The sequence below is a fragment of the Colletotrichum abscissum genome (genome assembly GCF_030869225.1).
Source record: "Colletotrichum abscissum strain IMI 504890 chromosome Unknown Scaffold_2.1, whole genome shotgun sequence".
Lineage (NCBI taxonomy): Eukaryota > Fungi > Ascomycota > Sordariomycetes > Glomerellales > Glomerellaceae > Colletotrichum > Colletotrichum abscissum.
In genome coordinates, this window is record NW_026850098.1 from 724590 (window position 1) to 740295 (window position 15706).

The 15706-nt window shown below is 50.4% G+C and overlaps 4 protein-coding genes across 4 annotated transcripts; 3 read left to right on the forward strand and 1 right to left on the reverse strand.

The window, feature by feature from the left end:
* Positions 1–199: 199 nt before the first annotated feature.
* On the forward strand, positions 200–1554 carry CABS01_00943 (uncharacterized protein; the record flags this gene model as incomplete). Its single annotated transcript, XM_060534324.1, has 6 exons — positions 200–383; positions 513–587; positions 727–974; positions 1080–1195; positions 1244–1307; positions 1423–1554. Coding segments are annotated over 6 exons (819 nt in total), but the record flags the coding sequence as incomplete, so codon positions are not given.
* A 1194-nt stretch (positions 1555–2748) lies between these two features.
* On the forward strand, positions 2749–5118 carry CABS01_00944 (glycosyl hydrolase family 20; the record flags this gene model as incomplete). Its single annotated transcript, XM_060534325.1, has 4 exons — positions 2749–3270; positions 3385–3878; positions 3935–4187; positions 4249–5118. The coding sequence occupies 4 exons, from the start codon at positions 2749–2751 to the stop codon at positions 5116–5118; spliced, it is 2139 nt and encodes a 712-aa protein (XP_060401403.1).
* A 2319-nt stretch (positions 5119–7437) lies between these two features.
* Positions 7438–7889, reverse strand: CABS01_00945 (uncharacterized protein; the record flags this gene model as incomplete). Its single annotated transcript, XM_060534326.1, has 2 exons — positions 7438–7711; positions 7777–7889. The coding sequence occupies 2 exons, from the start codon at positions 7887–7889 to the stop codon at positions 7438–7440; spliced, it is 387 nt and encodes a 128-aa protein (XP_060401404.1).
* Positions 7890–10685: 2796 nt separating this feature from the next.
* On the forward strand, positions 10686–14769 carry CABS01_00946 (hsp90-like protein; the record flags this gene model as incomplete). Its single annotated transcript, XM_060534327.1, has 6 exons — positions 10686–10729; positions 10822–12631; positions 12686–13812; positions 13861–14296; positions 14351–14465; positions 14519–14769. The coding sequence occupies 6 exons, from the start codon at positions 10686–10688 to the stop codon at positions 14767–14769; spliced, it is 3783 nt and encodes a 1260-aa protein (XP_060401405.1).
* Positions 14770–15706: the final 937 nt, after the last annotated feature.

Below are 15706 nucleotides of genomic sequence, written 5' to 3' on the forward strand. Positions count from 1 at the left end.
ATCTGGAGTTTCCACTTCAGCCTCCAAACTTGAAAGAGCATACGTAGGTAGGAGGCAAGGGCCCGATCGTGCGAGTGGGAGAGTCAAGGGAGAAACACCTGAAAGAACACATGTGCCCTCATCTCCCATGTACGGCGCTCGGTGCCAAAGCCGTGTCATGCGGAGCAAAATCGCAGGGAAGCCTTTGTAGCACATAGGCGTGCCTGGGTACTCGGCGTCATCCGAGGATCTCGTCGCCGAGGTCCTAGGAAATGTACAAAAAGTCCCGACTCAGGAGGCGGAGAAGTGCCCCTGGGGTGGCCCCGACATCGTCGACTCGCCCAATCGAGGCAATGCTGAAGGAAGCCATATGAGGACTAAGCCGTTGTCAGGTGCTGTACTGTGTAAGTATGTCACACAACCTATTCCCTTGCTACCTATGGGTAAAGAGACTCATCCGCCCAGCGTTGATTGCTGTTGAACCATTCTGAGTTTGGGGCTCACCCAAGTTCCCTTGTAACTTGACACTAAAGCATCTGTGGCACCACGAAATGCTGACGTCTTTAAGCGGCAACTGCCTCTAACCCTTTGTACCTCACCTTGGGGGAGTCAAGTTCAATTCATCACTGATATAAAGAAGTTGCATGGCCTGCATTGCACGCAAATACTAAAGGGCGAACATCTTGCTCTCTCTTAGTAATTGATTCTCTTCCCCTTTCCCAAATTCCTAATTATTCACTCATCCAGTCGTTCCCTCGTTGCCCGTCATGAAAACCATCCAGTCTCTGCTTATCGCGACCATCTTCGCTTTTGATCCAACAGTACTTGCCGAATGTAACAAGAACGGCATGACAGGCGAATACGACGTTAACAACAACACCCCAGTCGACTTGAGAATCGTGTGCGCTCAGCTATCGGGCAGCTATGTAAAGAATGAATTCCGCCGAATCTGCATCATGGATACGAAGGGTAGAAAGTGGGATTTTGAGCTTTCGGTAAGACAGAGATCAAGTCGTGTTTCGTTCCTTCTGCATCTTCATCTCGTATGAATGATGGAGGGAATTCTTCCTGACTCTATTTTATCGCTGACGTAGCGCTAGTATATCGGGAATGGTGACCAACGCGACATCGATATAGAAGAATGCTATAGCGGCATGAAGGCAGAGGCCGGCTGCGAGCGCGGCGGCCGGAGGAAGTATTGGAATTGGGAATACTCGTGAGTTTTCCCAAACGGGCTCGCATCTTTGCTAGAAAGATTCAATAGATTTCTGACCATGGAGACTTTCCAGGGCGGATCCAAACGTCGGGCAATGTGTGAATATGCACCCGTACGACTTTGCAAGACCATTCGACGACCAGTAGGGAAGGGACGATGGCCGGGTGTAAGGCTATCTAGGGACCCCCAAGTCCAATCCCGTCACCAGCCAGGAGGCGCCCGTCTAGGTCGACGGGTCAGGTCAAACTGGCTGGGTGGTGGAGTGGTCTACGGTCAATAATCAAATTACGCCCAAAGCCTACTCGACGACAGGCTACGAGTTCGAGTTCGATTCCCAGTGTGAGCACCAAGAGATGTAGCCCCCAATTCGGCACCGGGGGGGTGAACTCTTTTTGTTATTATATAGTCAACGATCCCAGGCCTCACCGCTCGACACGTGACCTTATATATATGGGTGTCCCATAATACTCATCACGAATACCAACCGGTTCACGGGAAGCTGGCTTCGACTTTATTCCCATTCTTGATAGACAATCAACTTTCATTATGTATTTTGATGCCCTATATGTGACTGCACGACACGTACACGTCACTGACGAGACGTGTTACATGCCTAATCTCTTTCAAAAACATGAACACAGCACATTCTTGAGTTTGGAACAAGATGTGAATAGCACAATCGAAATGTGAGCTAGCTGTCTCTGCTGAGTCGGATAACCTCATCTCTAATCATCATGTACGACCCTTTTATCAATTGCACGCGTGCAACGGTCCAGCAAACTGAAATACACAATTCATAGACCACGCAACGTCGTCCACAGTCATCAACCCCGGCCCGGCCCCTGTCCGACTTCCCCGCCGCCGTCCAACGGAGCACCGGAACAACGACTCCGCAGTAGCAGTCTGCCTCTCCCGGTCCCCACTCATTAAGCGCGGGGAGAGAGATTGGAACATTTAATCAGGGGGGATGAACTGCAAAAAAGGGAGAGATAATTGATTGCAACGTTGCCATCACACCAACAGATCACAGTTGTTGTGAGCTTGAGCACACTACCAGAGTCGTTCCAATTGTTGGATTGACGGAACTGCAAGCAGTATCTGGCTAGCCTCGTAACTTCCGAGCGTGTGGCCCCAGGAACCGAGTTCCACCCACGTTGCGATGTTGGTTTCTATCACTATGGCTTTCATATCCCCAAATTGTTTGCAATGTTTCCATCACCTGAGGGGTAAGATCCCAACGACGCAGATCCGGCTACTACCTTCTACAATCGCACAGCTCTCATCACAAAGTTATGTCACCATGGTTCGCGCCGGGGGTGTCGCGCAAGCTGGGTTCCCCTCACCAAACATCCCATCCGGCTCCGAGCCCCCGCGCGCCGAGGTCACGTCCCGTCGCGTCATACCCACGATGCTCTGATGATAAGATTGAAATGTCCATTGAAGCCAAGATTCTGTCCTGCCGTACTTATAGAACGTCTTATCCTGCAATTGGGGAAGGGGAATAGCAACCCAACCCAAACATCGTGACCGAAAGCCATTGATCGACCCTCACGATGCGGTTCCTCGCCACCGTCCTCGTCTCTCTCGCGGCCACAGCGGGAGCAGACTTTCTCCCAGGCCTTCCAACAGCACCCTACACTACAACAGGCGGCACCATCTCCGCCTCTTCTCTCTCCAAGATCATAGTCTCGTCAGCCTACGCAGACTCCGTCGACGACAAAGGCCAAACACTCATCCCGCCAACTCTGCATGCCTTTGCTGCAACCTTCGGGGAAGACCTCGCCTCGTCGCTAAAACTCGATATTCCAATCGAGCTAGGCGATGCCCCGGAGCAAGGAGCCATTTTCCTGACGCTAGCCGACGATGCAAGCCTCTACAAAGATGCTGCTGGGCGCGAGACGTCCGAGGGATACTCTCTCAATGTCACGATCGACGGTGTGCTCATCACAGGTGCAAGCCCGCTGGGCGTGTGGTGGGGTACTCGGACGGTCCTACAGCAGCTCGTCCTCGGAAACGGGGAGCTGAAGCTGGGGTACGGGACAGATAGCCCCGGATGGGGAACCCGGGGAATGATGGTGAGAGAATCCTTCCGCCCGAGCCGGAGCGCGTATTGCGGGAAACGTGACCGACCCTCGGCCGGATGCCGAAGCGAAGAGAACCGCAAGCTGACTGCCTATGCACTATGTTAGCTCGATATCGCCAGACACTATTACCCAGCCGAATTCCTCATCGAAATGTGCGCTTACATGTCCTTCTTCAAACAAAACACTTTCCAGCTGCACCTCTCAGACAATCTGTACAACAATGTCGCCATCTACTCACGCGAGCGTATGCTTTCACTTTATGCTGCCTTCCGGTTGAATTCCGACGATCCAGCCCTCGAGGGCCTCAATAGGCGCGCAAATGAGAGCTACACGCGGGACGTCTTCGACGACATTCAAGCGAAGTGCGCAGCGCGCGGTGTGACGATTCTGCCGGAGATCGAGGCTCCCGGGCACGCGCTCGTGATTTCGCAGTGGAAGCCCGAGCTGGGATTGTTGAGCGACTTGAGCTTGCTGAATATCTCAAACCCGGAGACGATACCGATGGTGAAGAAGATCTGGGAGATTTTCCTGCCATGGTTCCATACCAAGACGGTCTCGATCGGTGCCGATGAGTATGTCGATCCGACGCTGAGTGAAGAGTAAGTCACGTCGCCCCCGGAAAGTGGCAGTTTCCAAGCATGTGCTCATCATTCAGCGCCCTGGTTGCCGAGTACACGCGATTTGTGGACGAGATGAACGACTACATCACAAGCACATCCGGTAAGAAGGTCAGAATCTGGGGAACTTTTGCGCCGTCAGTCGGCGGAACCGTCAACAAGTCCGTTTCGATTCAGCACTGGGCCAACTTTGAGGCGAACCCGCTCTACGACTTTGTCAACAACGGGTACGAGGTACTCAACTCGGGCGACTACATCTACACGGTTGGAAAGTGGAGCGAGTGGTATGGTGTAAGTAATCGAACGGAGCGGGTTTGTGTTGATGTGGTGACCGGACTGACCTGGCGAACAGCATGAACTCAGCTTAGAATTCATCTTTAATGGCTCGCCCGATGGATCACCATTTTCGCCAAATATATTTGATCGCACGAATGCATCTAACAATGCCGCAAGGGACAGTGCATCGCTCCTGGGCCATATTGCGCCGCAATGGAACGATTTTGGCCCGAATGCAACGACGGTGACGGAGGGATACTACCAATGGAGGGATGGCCTGCCTGCTCTCGCGGATAAGCAGTGGGGAGGCGAAGTTGCTGAGGCTGATTACCAAGGCCTTTTCTCTGCGTTGCAGCCTCTCGCGCCGGGGCAGAACCTTGATCGAAGAATCGCATCCACAGGATCGACGATCGTTGAATACGACTTCAAGCAGGGACGAGGTAGCAACGGCACAGCTGTTGAAGATTTGTCGGGCAACAACTACCATGCAACCTCGACGTGCGCGATGGGCGATGAAGGTGCCATTCTGGCGTCTGCGTGTAGCATCACGACTCCGCTGACGCAAAAGGGGAGGAATTACACTCTTTCTTTCTCGATCAAGCCCACGTCCGCCGCCAAGGGAGCCATCCTCAGCGGTGGAGACAGCGGATTATGGTTTGGCAATGGGACTGTGGACGCCGTCATGCTCTTTTCAGGGGAGAGCACTTACGCGCTCAATTACACGTTCCCCGTGGGGTCGTGGACAAACGCGAGCCTCATTGGCAGGGGGAGGCAGACGTTCTTGGACGTTGGGGACGGCGAGCCCAAGGAGTTTTTGACAATAATGGGCTGGAACGGAGCCCGGTTTGTCTGGCAGCCCATTGCGGTAGAGGCGCCGTTGGCAGCAGTCGGAGGCAGTGGATTTGAGGGAGTCATCAGCGGGATGAAGCTGGTTGATCATGCCTAGAATAGCCTTATTGTCGGGGAGGCTTATGCTGACATTTTCTTTAAGCCTCACCAGCTTCGGACTCTTGACCTGCTTTGGATGCTATGGTCCTTGGAGATGGAAATTCGATGTCATGCGGAACGGGGACGACTGAGTCGTACGTCGTGACGTGAATATTGCCCACACTTGCTGTCCACCATCTGTATCCGAACAAAGCTGAGACTCTGCACTCCGTGGTCGCAGGGCCCAGGGCGTGCTAGCAAATGTGGATGTGAAACTTGGCACCGTCGTCCGTACCATGTGCCAAAACATATTTAGCTAGTTTTAGCGTACGTTATGTCGGTCCGGATGGCGTGTAAACGGCGTCAAGGCAGCGATCCTGCGGGCATTTGACAGATTGTGCCAGAAGGTTCTTTTTTTGCAACGGTTTTTTGATTGTTTTGGCGTGCAGATCTCTGTCGTTGTTTGACCCCCGGCCAAAACACCATAGCGTCAGCGATCTAATATGGTCGATGTCACATTCGAGGCTCGATGTAAGACACCACCCCATACGACGGATTACCCCCCACGACGGATTACCTAATTTAGACGATTTTCTAGACTTCGACTTTTCGACCTTATAACTACGAATTCGATTATTAGTAACATAACGCTACTAAATCTAAAATTCTAAATATATATTAGTAAATTAAGCTTTTTTTATACCGTTTATAAGTATTAGGACCGTAATTAAGTACTATGGGCGAGCCTTAGCCTCCCTCTTTACCCTTATAATAGCCTTAATTCGTACGAATCGCTTATTTAGATCCTAACGTACTTGAACCCTTATAATTAGCTTATATAATTATACTTAAGCCTCTAGTAACTTAATAACTAATTAGGTATTAGCTAGGGCTACGTTCTAGGCGTTTAATTACTTATTTATTTTATTAAATATTAACTTATAAATAATAAAATCGAAGTTAACCTCGCCCTTACCTCGTACTTAGAGCTTCTAGTACTTCCTAAAGTCTCTTAACTTTTTAAGGATAATAATACTATAATCTTAGGGTATCTTAAGTATTTTTAAAAATAAGGGCTCTTATAGCAGTACTCGTAGAACGTCTATAGGCTATATTATAATAATAAATTTATTAAATAGGGGCTACTATATATTAATAAAATATAGCCCTATTACTTTTTAATTAGTATATATATTTTATTTTATAAGCGCTTATACTCGGGCTTAGAAATAATAATAGAAGAAGTTCTATTTTTTAATTAGCACTAAGTTAAGCTAAAGGCCATAATTTATAAGTTTATTATAATAGTATATTTTAAATAGTAAGAATATTAAAATATCTAGGGGCTACGTAATATAATTAGAATATAGTAATAAATAATATAAGTAAATACCCTTAAAATAATATTATTATATAAAATCGTTAAAAACGTAACTACTATGCCTATCGATAATAAGTAGACGCTTAAATAAAAGTCTCTTAGCCTCTACCTCTATTTACGAAATAAATATCTTAACTAACTATTCTAACCTAATTATATTCAAAGTCTACTTATTTATAAAAGACGTAAAGCTTTATAAAGTATAATTTAATATTTCTATAAAGAACTACTATTACTATACGGTCTACCCCTTAAAGATTATTAATAGCGGGAGGTATTAGCTATTCGTAGAGATATACTCGAGTATAAAGGTCTAAGTACGGTCTCTTAGTATCTAGATATAAATAGATTTCTTTCTAAACTTACTTAGTACTAAATAGTCTTTATTATTCCCTTTTATTAATCCTATTTTATTTATATTCTAATAGAGGGATATTAAGATTTTATAAATATTTAGAAGTATTAAGATTTTTTAAAAAACTTATATAACGTTAATAATAATAAACTTAATACGCTTAGAATCTATATAACGGGCCCGTAGTATTAAAAGCATAGGATTCTTATATAAGAACTTATTTAGTTACTTTTTTCTAAATAGGTATTAGTCGCTATTTTACTAAGAAATATACGTTATAAACTCTTTAACTTAAATATAAGTCGGAGCGAACTTTAACTAGCCCTATAGAATTACTTAGTAAGTAAGGGATTACTCTTAGTATTTATTAAGCCTCTAATAATCCTCTTTTAATTTCTTAATTATTATAATACCTCGTAACTAGTTCGAGAGGGTAGTATAAGGGATTCCTTAGTTTATAATAGCCTTCTAGATCGACTTATTAAAGCTAACGTCGTATTATACGTTTTTAACGTATTCTTCTATATATTTAGGTATAGTAAATCTATTAGTAATTTTAGTATAATTTTTGCGATTTTTTTCGATCATTTATTACTTATATATTATAGTAGTAGTGGTATTAAAGGAGGGAAAAAATCGTCCAAATTAGGTGATCTGTCGTAGGGGGTGATCCGTCGTGTGGGGTGGTGTCTTAGTGGCATGGCCGACCCGGGTGACCGATCGGGGTCCTTCGGGGTCTTGCGTCGTGCGTGACTGCCAGGGGCCAGAGGGTAGGACTGAGAGGTTTTGGGCGTTGAAAGCCCCGGCAACGGCAACGGGATGCTCGCCGCAGGGATGACCGACGGGCCAGGGGCTGAATCAGGGTCCAGGACGGGGTTTCCAGTTGCTGGTCGATGGAAAGCTGCCCAACCGTTCAACAGAGCTGCAGATGCAGGGCGTACGGTTTCGATCGATTCTTTCTCAATAACGAGGGCTTTTCGAAATCTCCAAGGACTGGACAATGCCCACTTCCCCCTGGTGCCTTGCACACTTGGCTCGCTGGCGATGCTGACATTGCTCTTTGTGGGACAGCCTGAAGCGGGCGATGGTTTAGTGGCTAGGACACAGGATGACGATGGTTTCGGCCGATGTACGATGGGATTTCATCGTCTCATTGTCTGCTGAAATGCGGAATGTGCATGATTTGGGGCGACGGAAAGGGAACGGATGAGTGCGGAGGTAGTCTGGAGCAACTGGTTCAGGTTGACTCAGATCATATGGTCTCGTATTGATGGGAGGATGTTGCTGCTGTGGGATAGGAGACGAAGCCAAGATCGATTACGTGTTGGGCCGTTGGTCTCGACTCTGACATCAAGGACTGATGGGCCATGGGAGATGGTCGTCGAACATGTGAGGCCATGATTTGTCGGTGATAAAATGAAGGGCGTGTCAGAGCTGCGATTGGAACTTGGAAGATGCATAGGAGGTCCGGAGACACTGGAGTGCTGGAGTACGTACCGAGTGTCCTTCAAGGTGCTTGCCTGACTGTGTGTGCGCCGTTCACGTGCACGGTACGGGATTACAGCATATAAGCGGGGCTAAGCGGGGCAGCTGCCGGTTGGAAACTTGGAATGGGAAAGCAGCAAGTTGAGAAGGAGCAGGGCGATTGACTCGGAGCCCCGCTCTTTCCCTTGTTTGGGTTCGAGTCCCTTGCAAACCATCTTTATGCCCCACTCTTCCGCCTCTTACTTTCCCCGGTCTCCGAGTACGTACCTAGCCACGGGCTTCGGGGCGGATCCGCATTTCGCACTGTACGTACTTGTCTGTCGTCCGCATCCAGGCGCACAATTTTGCTGTATCTTCACAGTGTCTTCTCCTTTCTGCCCATTGTTCAGAGAGTCCACCATCATTTTTGCCATGCAGATCTCGTCGCATGCTGTGCAGCAAAACGCCTATTGTTGGCTCTTCACCGCTCACCTGGTGGCCCTCTCGAAATCTTCCACGGCTATGGTTCATCGGTCTGCCCTCTCCGATTTTTGTCGATGATCGAGCTGCCCATTCCATTTGCTCCCCCCCATGGACCTTGGACAGGGGCAAGAGGTGGAATTGGCTTGAGTCTCGACTCTGAAAGTGGCCTGTACTTGTGGGGACCAGGATCAGCCCAAGTTCTCAAGGATCCCGGAGCCAGTCCCGTCATCGACTCTCCTCGCTGTGGTTGGCCTTCCCCCGCCTCGGTTTGCTGCTCACATGGAAGCAAGTGGGCGACGTTCAAGGTCCACGAGACTGCGAGAGTGATAGCGATATGGATGACAAGAGGCAGGAAGTCGAGTCGATCAAGAGAAGAAAGAGGGCAGTATTGAGCAATGACCGAGGGGCGCGTCCTGGCAGCAACAGCCAAGGCAACGTCCATCCATTCTCCGTTGGTCAATGACAGTCAAGACTCAGACATCAGTTCATCGGCCCGTCGTCAGTGTTGCATGGCACACGACACTGGAAATCCCGAATCCAACCAGTCAGCCAGTAGTCTACGCATACTCCAATCTTGCCCTGGCAGACCAGACGATTACACTTTGCCCATCATCGTTCCAGGCGCCCTCTGATCCCTCTGATCCCTCTGCTCAACTCTGTCTCTTCCGACTAGATTTTCCATACGGAGGTAGTCTTTCAGAAAAGGACAAAGGATCAAGGGTCGGTCTGGCCGCCGCCACCATCCCAAAACCATCTGCGCCGTCCCACCATCTCGCCTCGTTAGCCTCCGATCTCTCTTCAGGCGTCAACGTGCAAAACACTTTTCTCAACCTAACCACCACCACCATTAGAGTCCTGTACGGATGGTCTTAGAGCTTAGGGTAACGGACGGATGGGACACACACACACAAATACTGTCCAGAACACACGCGGAAATACACCACCGCCCTTGGATTTCCCTTCCACGTGCGGCGTGCCATCGCGCTAAGGCCGTCCAGACCCCTAAAACATGCAACCGAACAGCAGTCTAGATGGATTGCGACACGCACACCGGTTGGGCATGCATCTGAACTTGCCCTCTAACTACCTTAGCACCTTAGCTGATGCTGCGGAATCCGGCTCAAATGTCGCCAAATTATTGCCCCTCTGCTGCAGAGAGACAAACTACAAGTACACACTTTCCTCGCCGGCCGCTAAAGTCTAGCGCATCTCAGAATCTCCGAGGGTCCCCCATCAACGCAAAACGGAGCCAAACGAGGGACGCCCCTCCATTCCACATTCCACCGCCAAAACTGCCCACCAACACTCACACACACACGCACCGTGGCAGGCTCTAGGTCTCCAGTTGCCCTGTGGGAGCCAGTGGGAGGACCTCTGGGAGAACGCCTCGAGGAGGACGCAGAAGCCTGGAACCCCGGTTCCCGTGGGTTGCAATGGCCAATCTCCAAACCGCCCAAAGAACCGGTTTCCCATCCAGGGCAAGGATATGCGCCGCCTTGGCCTGGCCCTGGGGCCCTGCCTGCACTACCGTCACCCTCAAGTCTTCTCGCTACTGCGCCGCGGTCCCCCCAACCCTCTCGAACAATGCTCATCCCGGCTTCCGGGATCCCTGCTCCACCTCAGCGGGGAGGGGCGGCATTTCAGTCATGCCCGCCGCCTCACCTTTGAAAGCAAGCATGCTTCTTCTCCTTGCTTTGAGGACTTGGATCTGAACTTGATCTGACCTTGCCAACCTTGCCTTACCTCGACCTGAGTTGTTGACGACGACGGACTACGGCTGCGTTGTTGACAACGGCAAACAACATTTCCCATCGTTTGTCGTTGCCGTACACTGCATCAAAACTCCTTGTATCATGGGCAGGGCCAGCTTCATCATCCCACTCTCCAACAACTTGCATGAAGTATGAACAAGATATCAGAAGGTGCCCGTGAATGGGAGACATTCAAGTGCGCATACCTTTCATCTTCTCGAGCTTTAGCTAAAGGCTCGGGGCACGATGCTTTTCGCTATTCAACAACTGACAGACTCGACTCTCTAGATATGATTCTTTCCACATTCCCAACGCTGTGTTCAACAGTCCCGACCGACCGATCCCCTTCTCATCCATCTCGTCGTCTCCGGATACAGGCCTCACTTCCTTTGCGCAGCTAGGTGCCTTGCGACTAAACGCATCGCGTGCCTTGATCTCGCTATTCGATCGTCAGCATCAATACATCGTCGCCGAGGCTACTCAGTCAATGCCCCTGGCGTCGAATACTAAGTACACGAGGCAAAACCATCTTTGGCTCTGCGGGACAGCTATCCCTCGCGACTTTGGAATTTGCGAGCATGTTTTGATAGGAGCGACTCACGCGGCTTCCAGCAGCCTACACCCGACAGCGCACACCACTGACGAGGACGAACTTCCCGTGTCTGTAGTCCCGGATCTTGCTACTGACCGACGATTCTGTAATCGACCTTACATCGACGCAGCGCCGTACAACCGCTTTTATGCGGGCGTTCCCATCCGGTCTCCCAAAGGTATCAACATTGGCGTGTACTGCATCTTTTCCGACAAGCCCAGGAGTGGTCTCGACACCGAGGAGTTACAGTTCATGCGCGAGATTTCTCAGACAGTAATGGAATATCTCGACGCTAGAAGAGTAAATGAAAGCTACCGCCGAAGCGAGCGCATGGTGCAAGGATTGGGAAACTTCATCGAAGGTAGAGACGACCCAGTGCCGACTACAAGAACTACGCCTCGAGCATCTTTGAACGGATTTGAGCTTCCTAGGCTGGCGGTATCACTGCCCGATGCGGATCCGCCGTCACCTAGATCTTCCGAATCCCCTGAGCCCGTCCGCCCGGGCATCAACCCTATCAGAGCAGACTCAAGTGATTCATCTGCCAAAGTCGAATCGAGCGACTCCGTCGAGACGACGGCCACGACTGCGACGGTCGCCACCACTACCTCAAGCACGGCGCCGCCCGACCCGCATTTGACAGAGACCATCAAGATCTTTTCCAGGGCCGCAAATGTGATCAGGAAATCCCTCGAAGTGGACGGCGCCTTATTCCTGGATGCGAGCATCGGCTCTTTTGGAGGCCTTGTGACCGGTCCACGGAGGGCTAGTGAAGTAGCAGACCACACATTTTCTAGCAGCGAGGATAGTCTGTCCGAGAAGTCCGAAGACGTCAACGATAAATGGTGTAAGAGCTTTGGAAGGTCGTCGACGATGGACGACATTGTCAATGGCGTCAGTGCACCACAGCTCAGCCGTTTGACTTTGCGCGAAAAGTTCCTCAGGAAATTGCTCCGTCGATACCCCAACGGCAAGGTTTTCAGCTTCGATGAGATGGGCCAATGGTTGTCCGCCGACTACGAAAGCGATGATGCCGATATCACCCCTACGGAAGAACACGATCTCCCGGTTACGCGCCCTGAGCAAAAAGCAGCACATTCGTACTTTACGAGGCGGAACGAGGCCAAGACCATCATCGACATCTTCCCGGGTGCGAGGAGTGTAGCTGTAGTACCGCTATGGGATCCTTCAAAAGAACGATGCTTTGCCGGAGGTTTTGTGTGGAGCAAGAGCGCGGCTCGGATATTGACACCTGCGGCGGACCTGCCTTTCTTGCGAGCATTCGGTATGGTCACCATGTCTGAGGTCATTAGGCTGGATGCAGTTCTGGCAGAGAAGGCAAAGACAGACATTTTGGGCTCCCTCAGCCACGAGCTTCGGTCGCCGCTCCATGGTGTAGTCGCCGCTGCAGAACTTCTTCACGATACCCAGTTGGATGCTTTCCAGGTCGACGTAATCCACACCATTGAGATTTCGGGTAAAACTCTCCTCGACACAATTGACCATGTAGGTTTACAATGACGCTTCCTAAGCCTCACTTGACGTGCTAACTCGACACAGTTGCTTGACTATAGCAAAGTCAACACGTACCTCCGAGCTTCAAAGTCCCAGCGGAAGAATAATGGCCCAGGTCGTGGGCTGCGACAAGAAGCATCGGCATCGATCGAATCTGGTATGATGAGCTTGGTTTCTGACGTTCACCTCGACTTGCTCGTAGAGGAGGTCATTGAGAGTGTATTCATCGGCTACAGCTTTCATCACATGGTTGCCAACTCTCTGGCACGTCACGGTGCGTCTTCAGGCCCTCCAACACCGGCCCAAGAGAAGCTGGATGCCATTGCGACATCCGATGGGCTGGGCCACAGGCGGAAACCCTCAGACGCGCCGGCTGCCGCTATGAAGGATGTCAAGATTCTTGTCGACATCGACCCGAACTGCGCGTGGGTAGTCCACACGAATCCGGGCGCCATTCGTCGGATAGTCATGAATCTGTTCGGAAACGCCCTCAAGTACACATCCAAGGGATTCATCAAAGTCCACCTTAGGCAAGAGGAGGTCGTACATAAGACATCTCGGTCGGCATCGATGGTTGTGCTCACCGTCACCGACTCAGGCAAAGGGATTACCGAAGAGTTCTTGCACAACAAGCTCTTTACTCCGTTCTCCCAGGAAGACGCACTCGCACCGGGCACTGGTTTGGGTCTCAGCCTTGTCAGGCAGATTGTGGCAGGCCTCGGTGGCACAATCAGTGTGGAGAGTCAGGTCGGCCATGGAACGAGCATCACGGTATCGATGCCACTAGTGCTGTCTCGCAAAGCGAGCAGTAGGGGGCGCAAGTTTTCGGCCGACCTGAATGCCCTGGCCGGAACGCGACTCTCGGTGTGTGGGTTCAGCAGAGGACTTGAAGATTCGGAAGAGCTTCGCGCCGGGGGGCTAGATCTTCCTGTGGAAAGCTTGCCATTCAAGTGGATGGATCTTAAGCTCAACGAGGACAGCCGAACTGCATCCAAGACGGATTTGATGGTTTGCAGTGAGGAGGCTTTCAGACGTCTCGGCCTGTCTGAGTCTGGGGGTGTTGATACCCCGCTTGTCGTAGTCTGTGGCAATGCCGAATCTGCCCAGAAGCTGGCGACTTCCTACAGGCGCTCCCTTCGACACGACGCTGTCATGGAGTTCATCGCCCAGCCGTAAGTCATCTGGTCCTTTCCAAGAACCGCAAGCTGACCGTGATTCAGAACTGGCCCCAGAAAGGTTGCAAAGGCTTTGGCTTGTGCACTTGATCGCTGGAAGCAAAGACAGCCCACGAAGACGCTACCCGTCAGCCCACTGTCGGATGCCTTCCCAGGGCCTGCTCCATCACCACGGGCACTCAAGTCGGATGCTCTGTCGACGAGACCGCGAGCGCAATCCGAATCAGTCAAAATGGTACGGGTGGCCTCGCCAGCTACCGAGATCGTATCTCAGTCACCGGGAGACAGCTGGATTGCCAACACCAGTGATTCCAACTTTACTCTGACGCTCCCCTTCCGCCCAGCTGCGTCAGCAGCGGCGCCGGCTACCTCGACAGCTTCAGCTAGGGGCAACATGAACTCGAGCGTCAGCCCGTCTCCTGGAACCGTTAAGTCACCGCTAGAGTTTCTTTTGGTGGACGATAATCCGATCAATCTCAAGGTTTGTCTACCTATTGGGGACGATGCTAGTACGTTCAAAGGCTTATGGTAGCAGATTCTATCGGCATATATGAAGAGGCTGCAAAAACGACACGCCACTGCTTCAAACGGCCTTGAGGCCCTGCAGACTTACACGTCTAACCCGCAGAGGTTTTGCTGTATTCTCATAGGTATGAGTCAATACGGGGGACGATAGGAAGTAATGGTCACTAATAATGCACAGACATAACGATGCCTGTAATGGACGGGCTTGAAGCTACAAGGCGCATCAGGAAGTTTGAACGGGCACACAACCTCCCACCCGTGACGGTTATTGCCATCACGAGTCTGGGATCGGCGGGCGCCCGACAGGAGGGCTTCGCAAGCGGAATGGATTTATTCTTGACACGACCAGTGACCATGACAGAACTGGTCAAAATATTGAAACAGAGGAAATTAGTGGACGAGGCGGCGGAAAAAGAGGTCCTATCTTAAAATGGGGAAAGGGACCTCAGGCGTTGTAGACGGGCGTGACTGGTGCATTGGGGCGGTCGTATCGCTGTTGCATGGGATTTCTTTTTCTTGTTGTTTGGTCAAGATTTGCAAGGCGTTTAGGAGGTACACGATTTGATGGATTGGTCCTGCATAGGACCTAGAAGCGCTCAAAAAGGGGGGATATCTCTTTCACGGCCACTGGTACGAACAAGTTTGACGAGGTTTACGGCGCCGTTTGGAGGTATTACAGTTGACGATTGGTACCAAGATGGGACAGGAATGCTTGGTACGCAGGTAGTCGAAATCAACCGCCGGCTCAGCGCGCCGGCATGAATATTCTGAACGTTGTGTGACCTTGGGAGTCATGAGCACTTCAGTGTGTCTGGCGGCTCTGGGTGAACAATATTGCAGGATCGCATTCGTGCGCAATGGCGTCCTATCGACATTGTTGGTATTTGACAACCACTAATAAAGTATCATTCTGAATGGAGAGATGATCAGATAGCGCCAAATTGCCCTTGGTCTGAGAAGCGAAGGATTGCGTAGGATTGCGTCAAGATGTAAATTGTATTCTTCCAAGATTCCTTTTAGCCTGGTGTTTTTTTGGCATTTGCTAGGACCGTGTCAGTCATCGGGAGGTGCCGGTGGCTGTCTTTTTTCTGACAGCTTGCTGTCTAATTATGAAAATAATTACTCGAGCGAGCAGGAGAGATAAGAATAGGAACAGGGGGCTGAGCGTTGGTGATGTGAACGTGTGGGACATCGGCTTTTGCCCGGCATGTTTGGAACTTTGGGATTAACCAGCTTGGATGTGATTTATTTCATTGCGATGTGTTTGAAAAGGGGGGTTAAATGGTCCAAGGCACTTCATTGTAGGGAGTGGTTAGGGATGGAATGAAGATATCAATTATTGAATAGAGAGACACTCGAGAAAGGG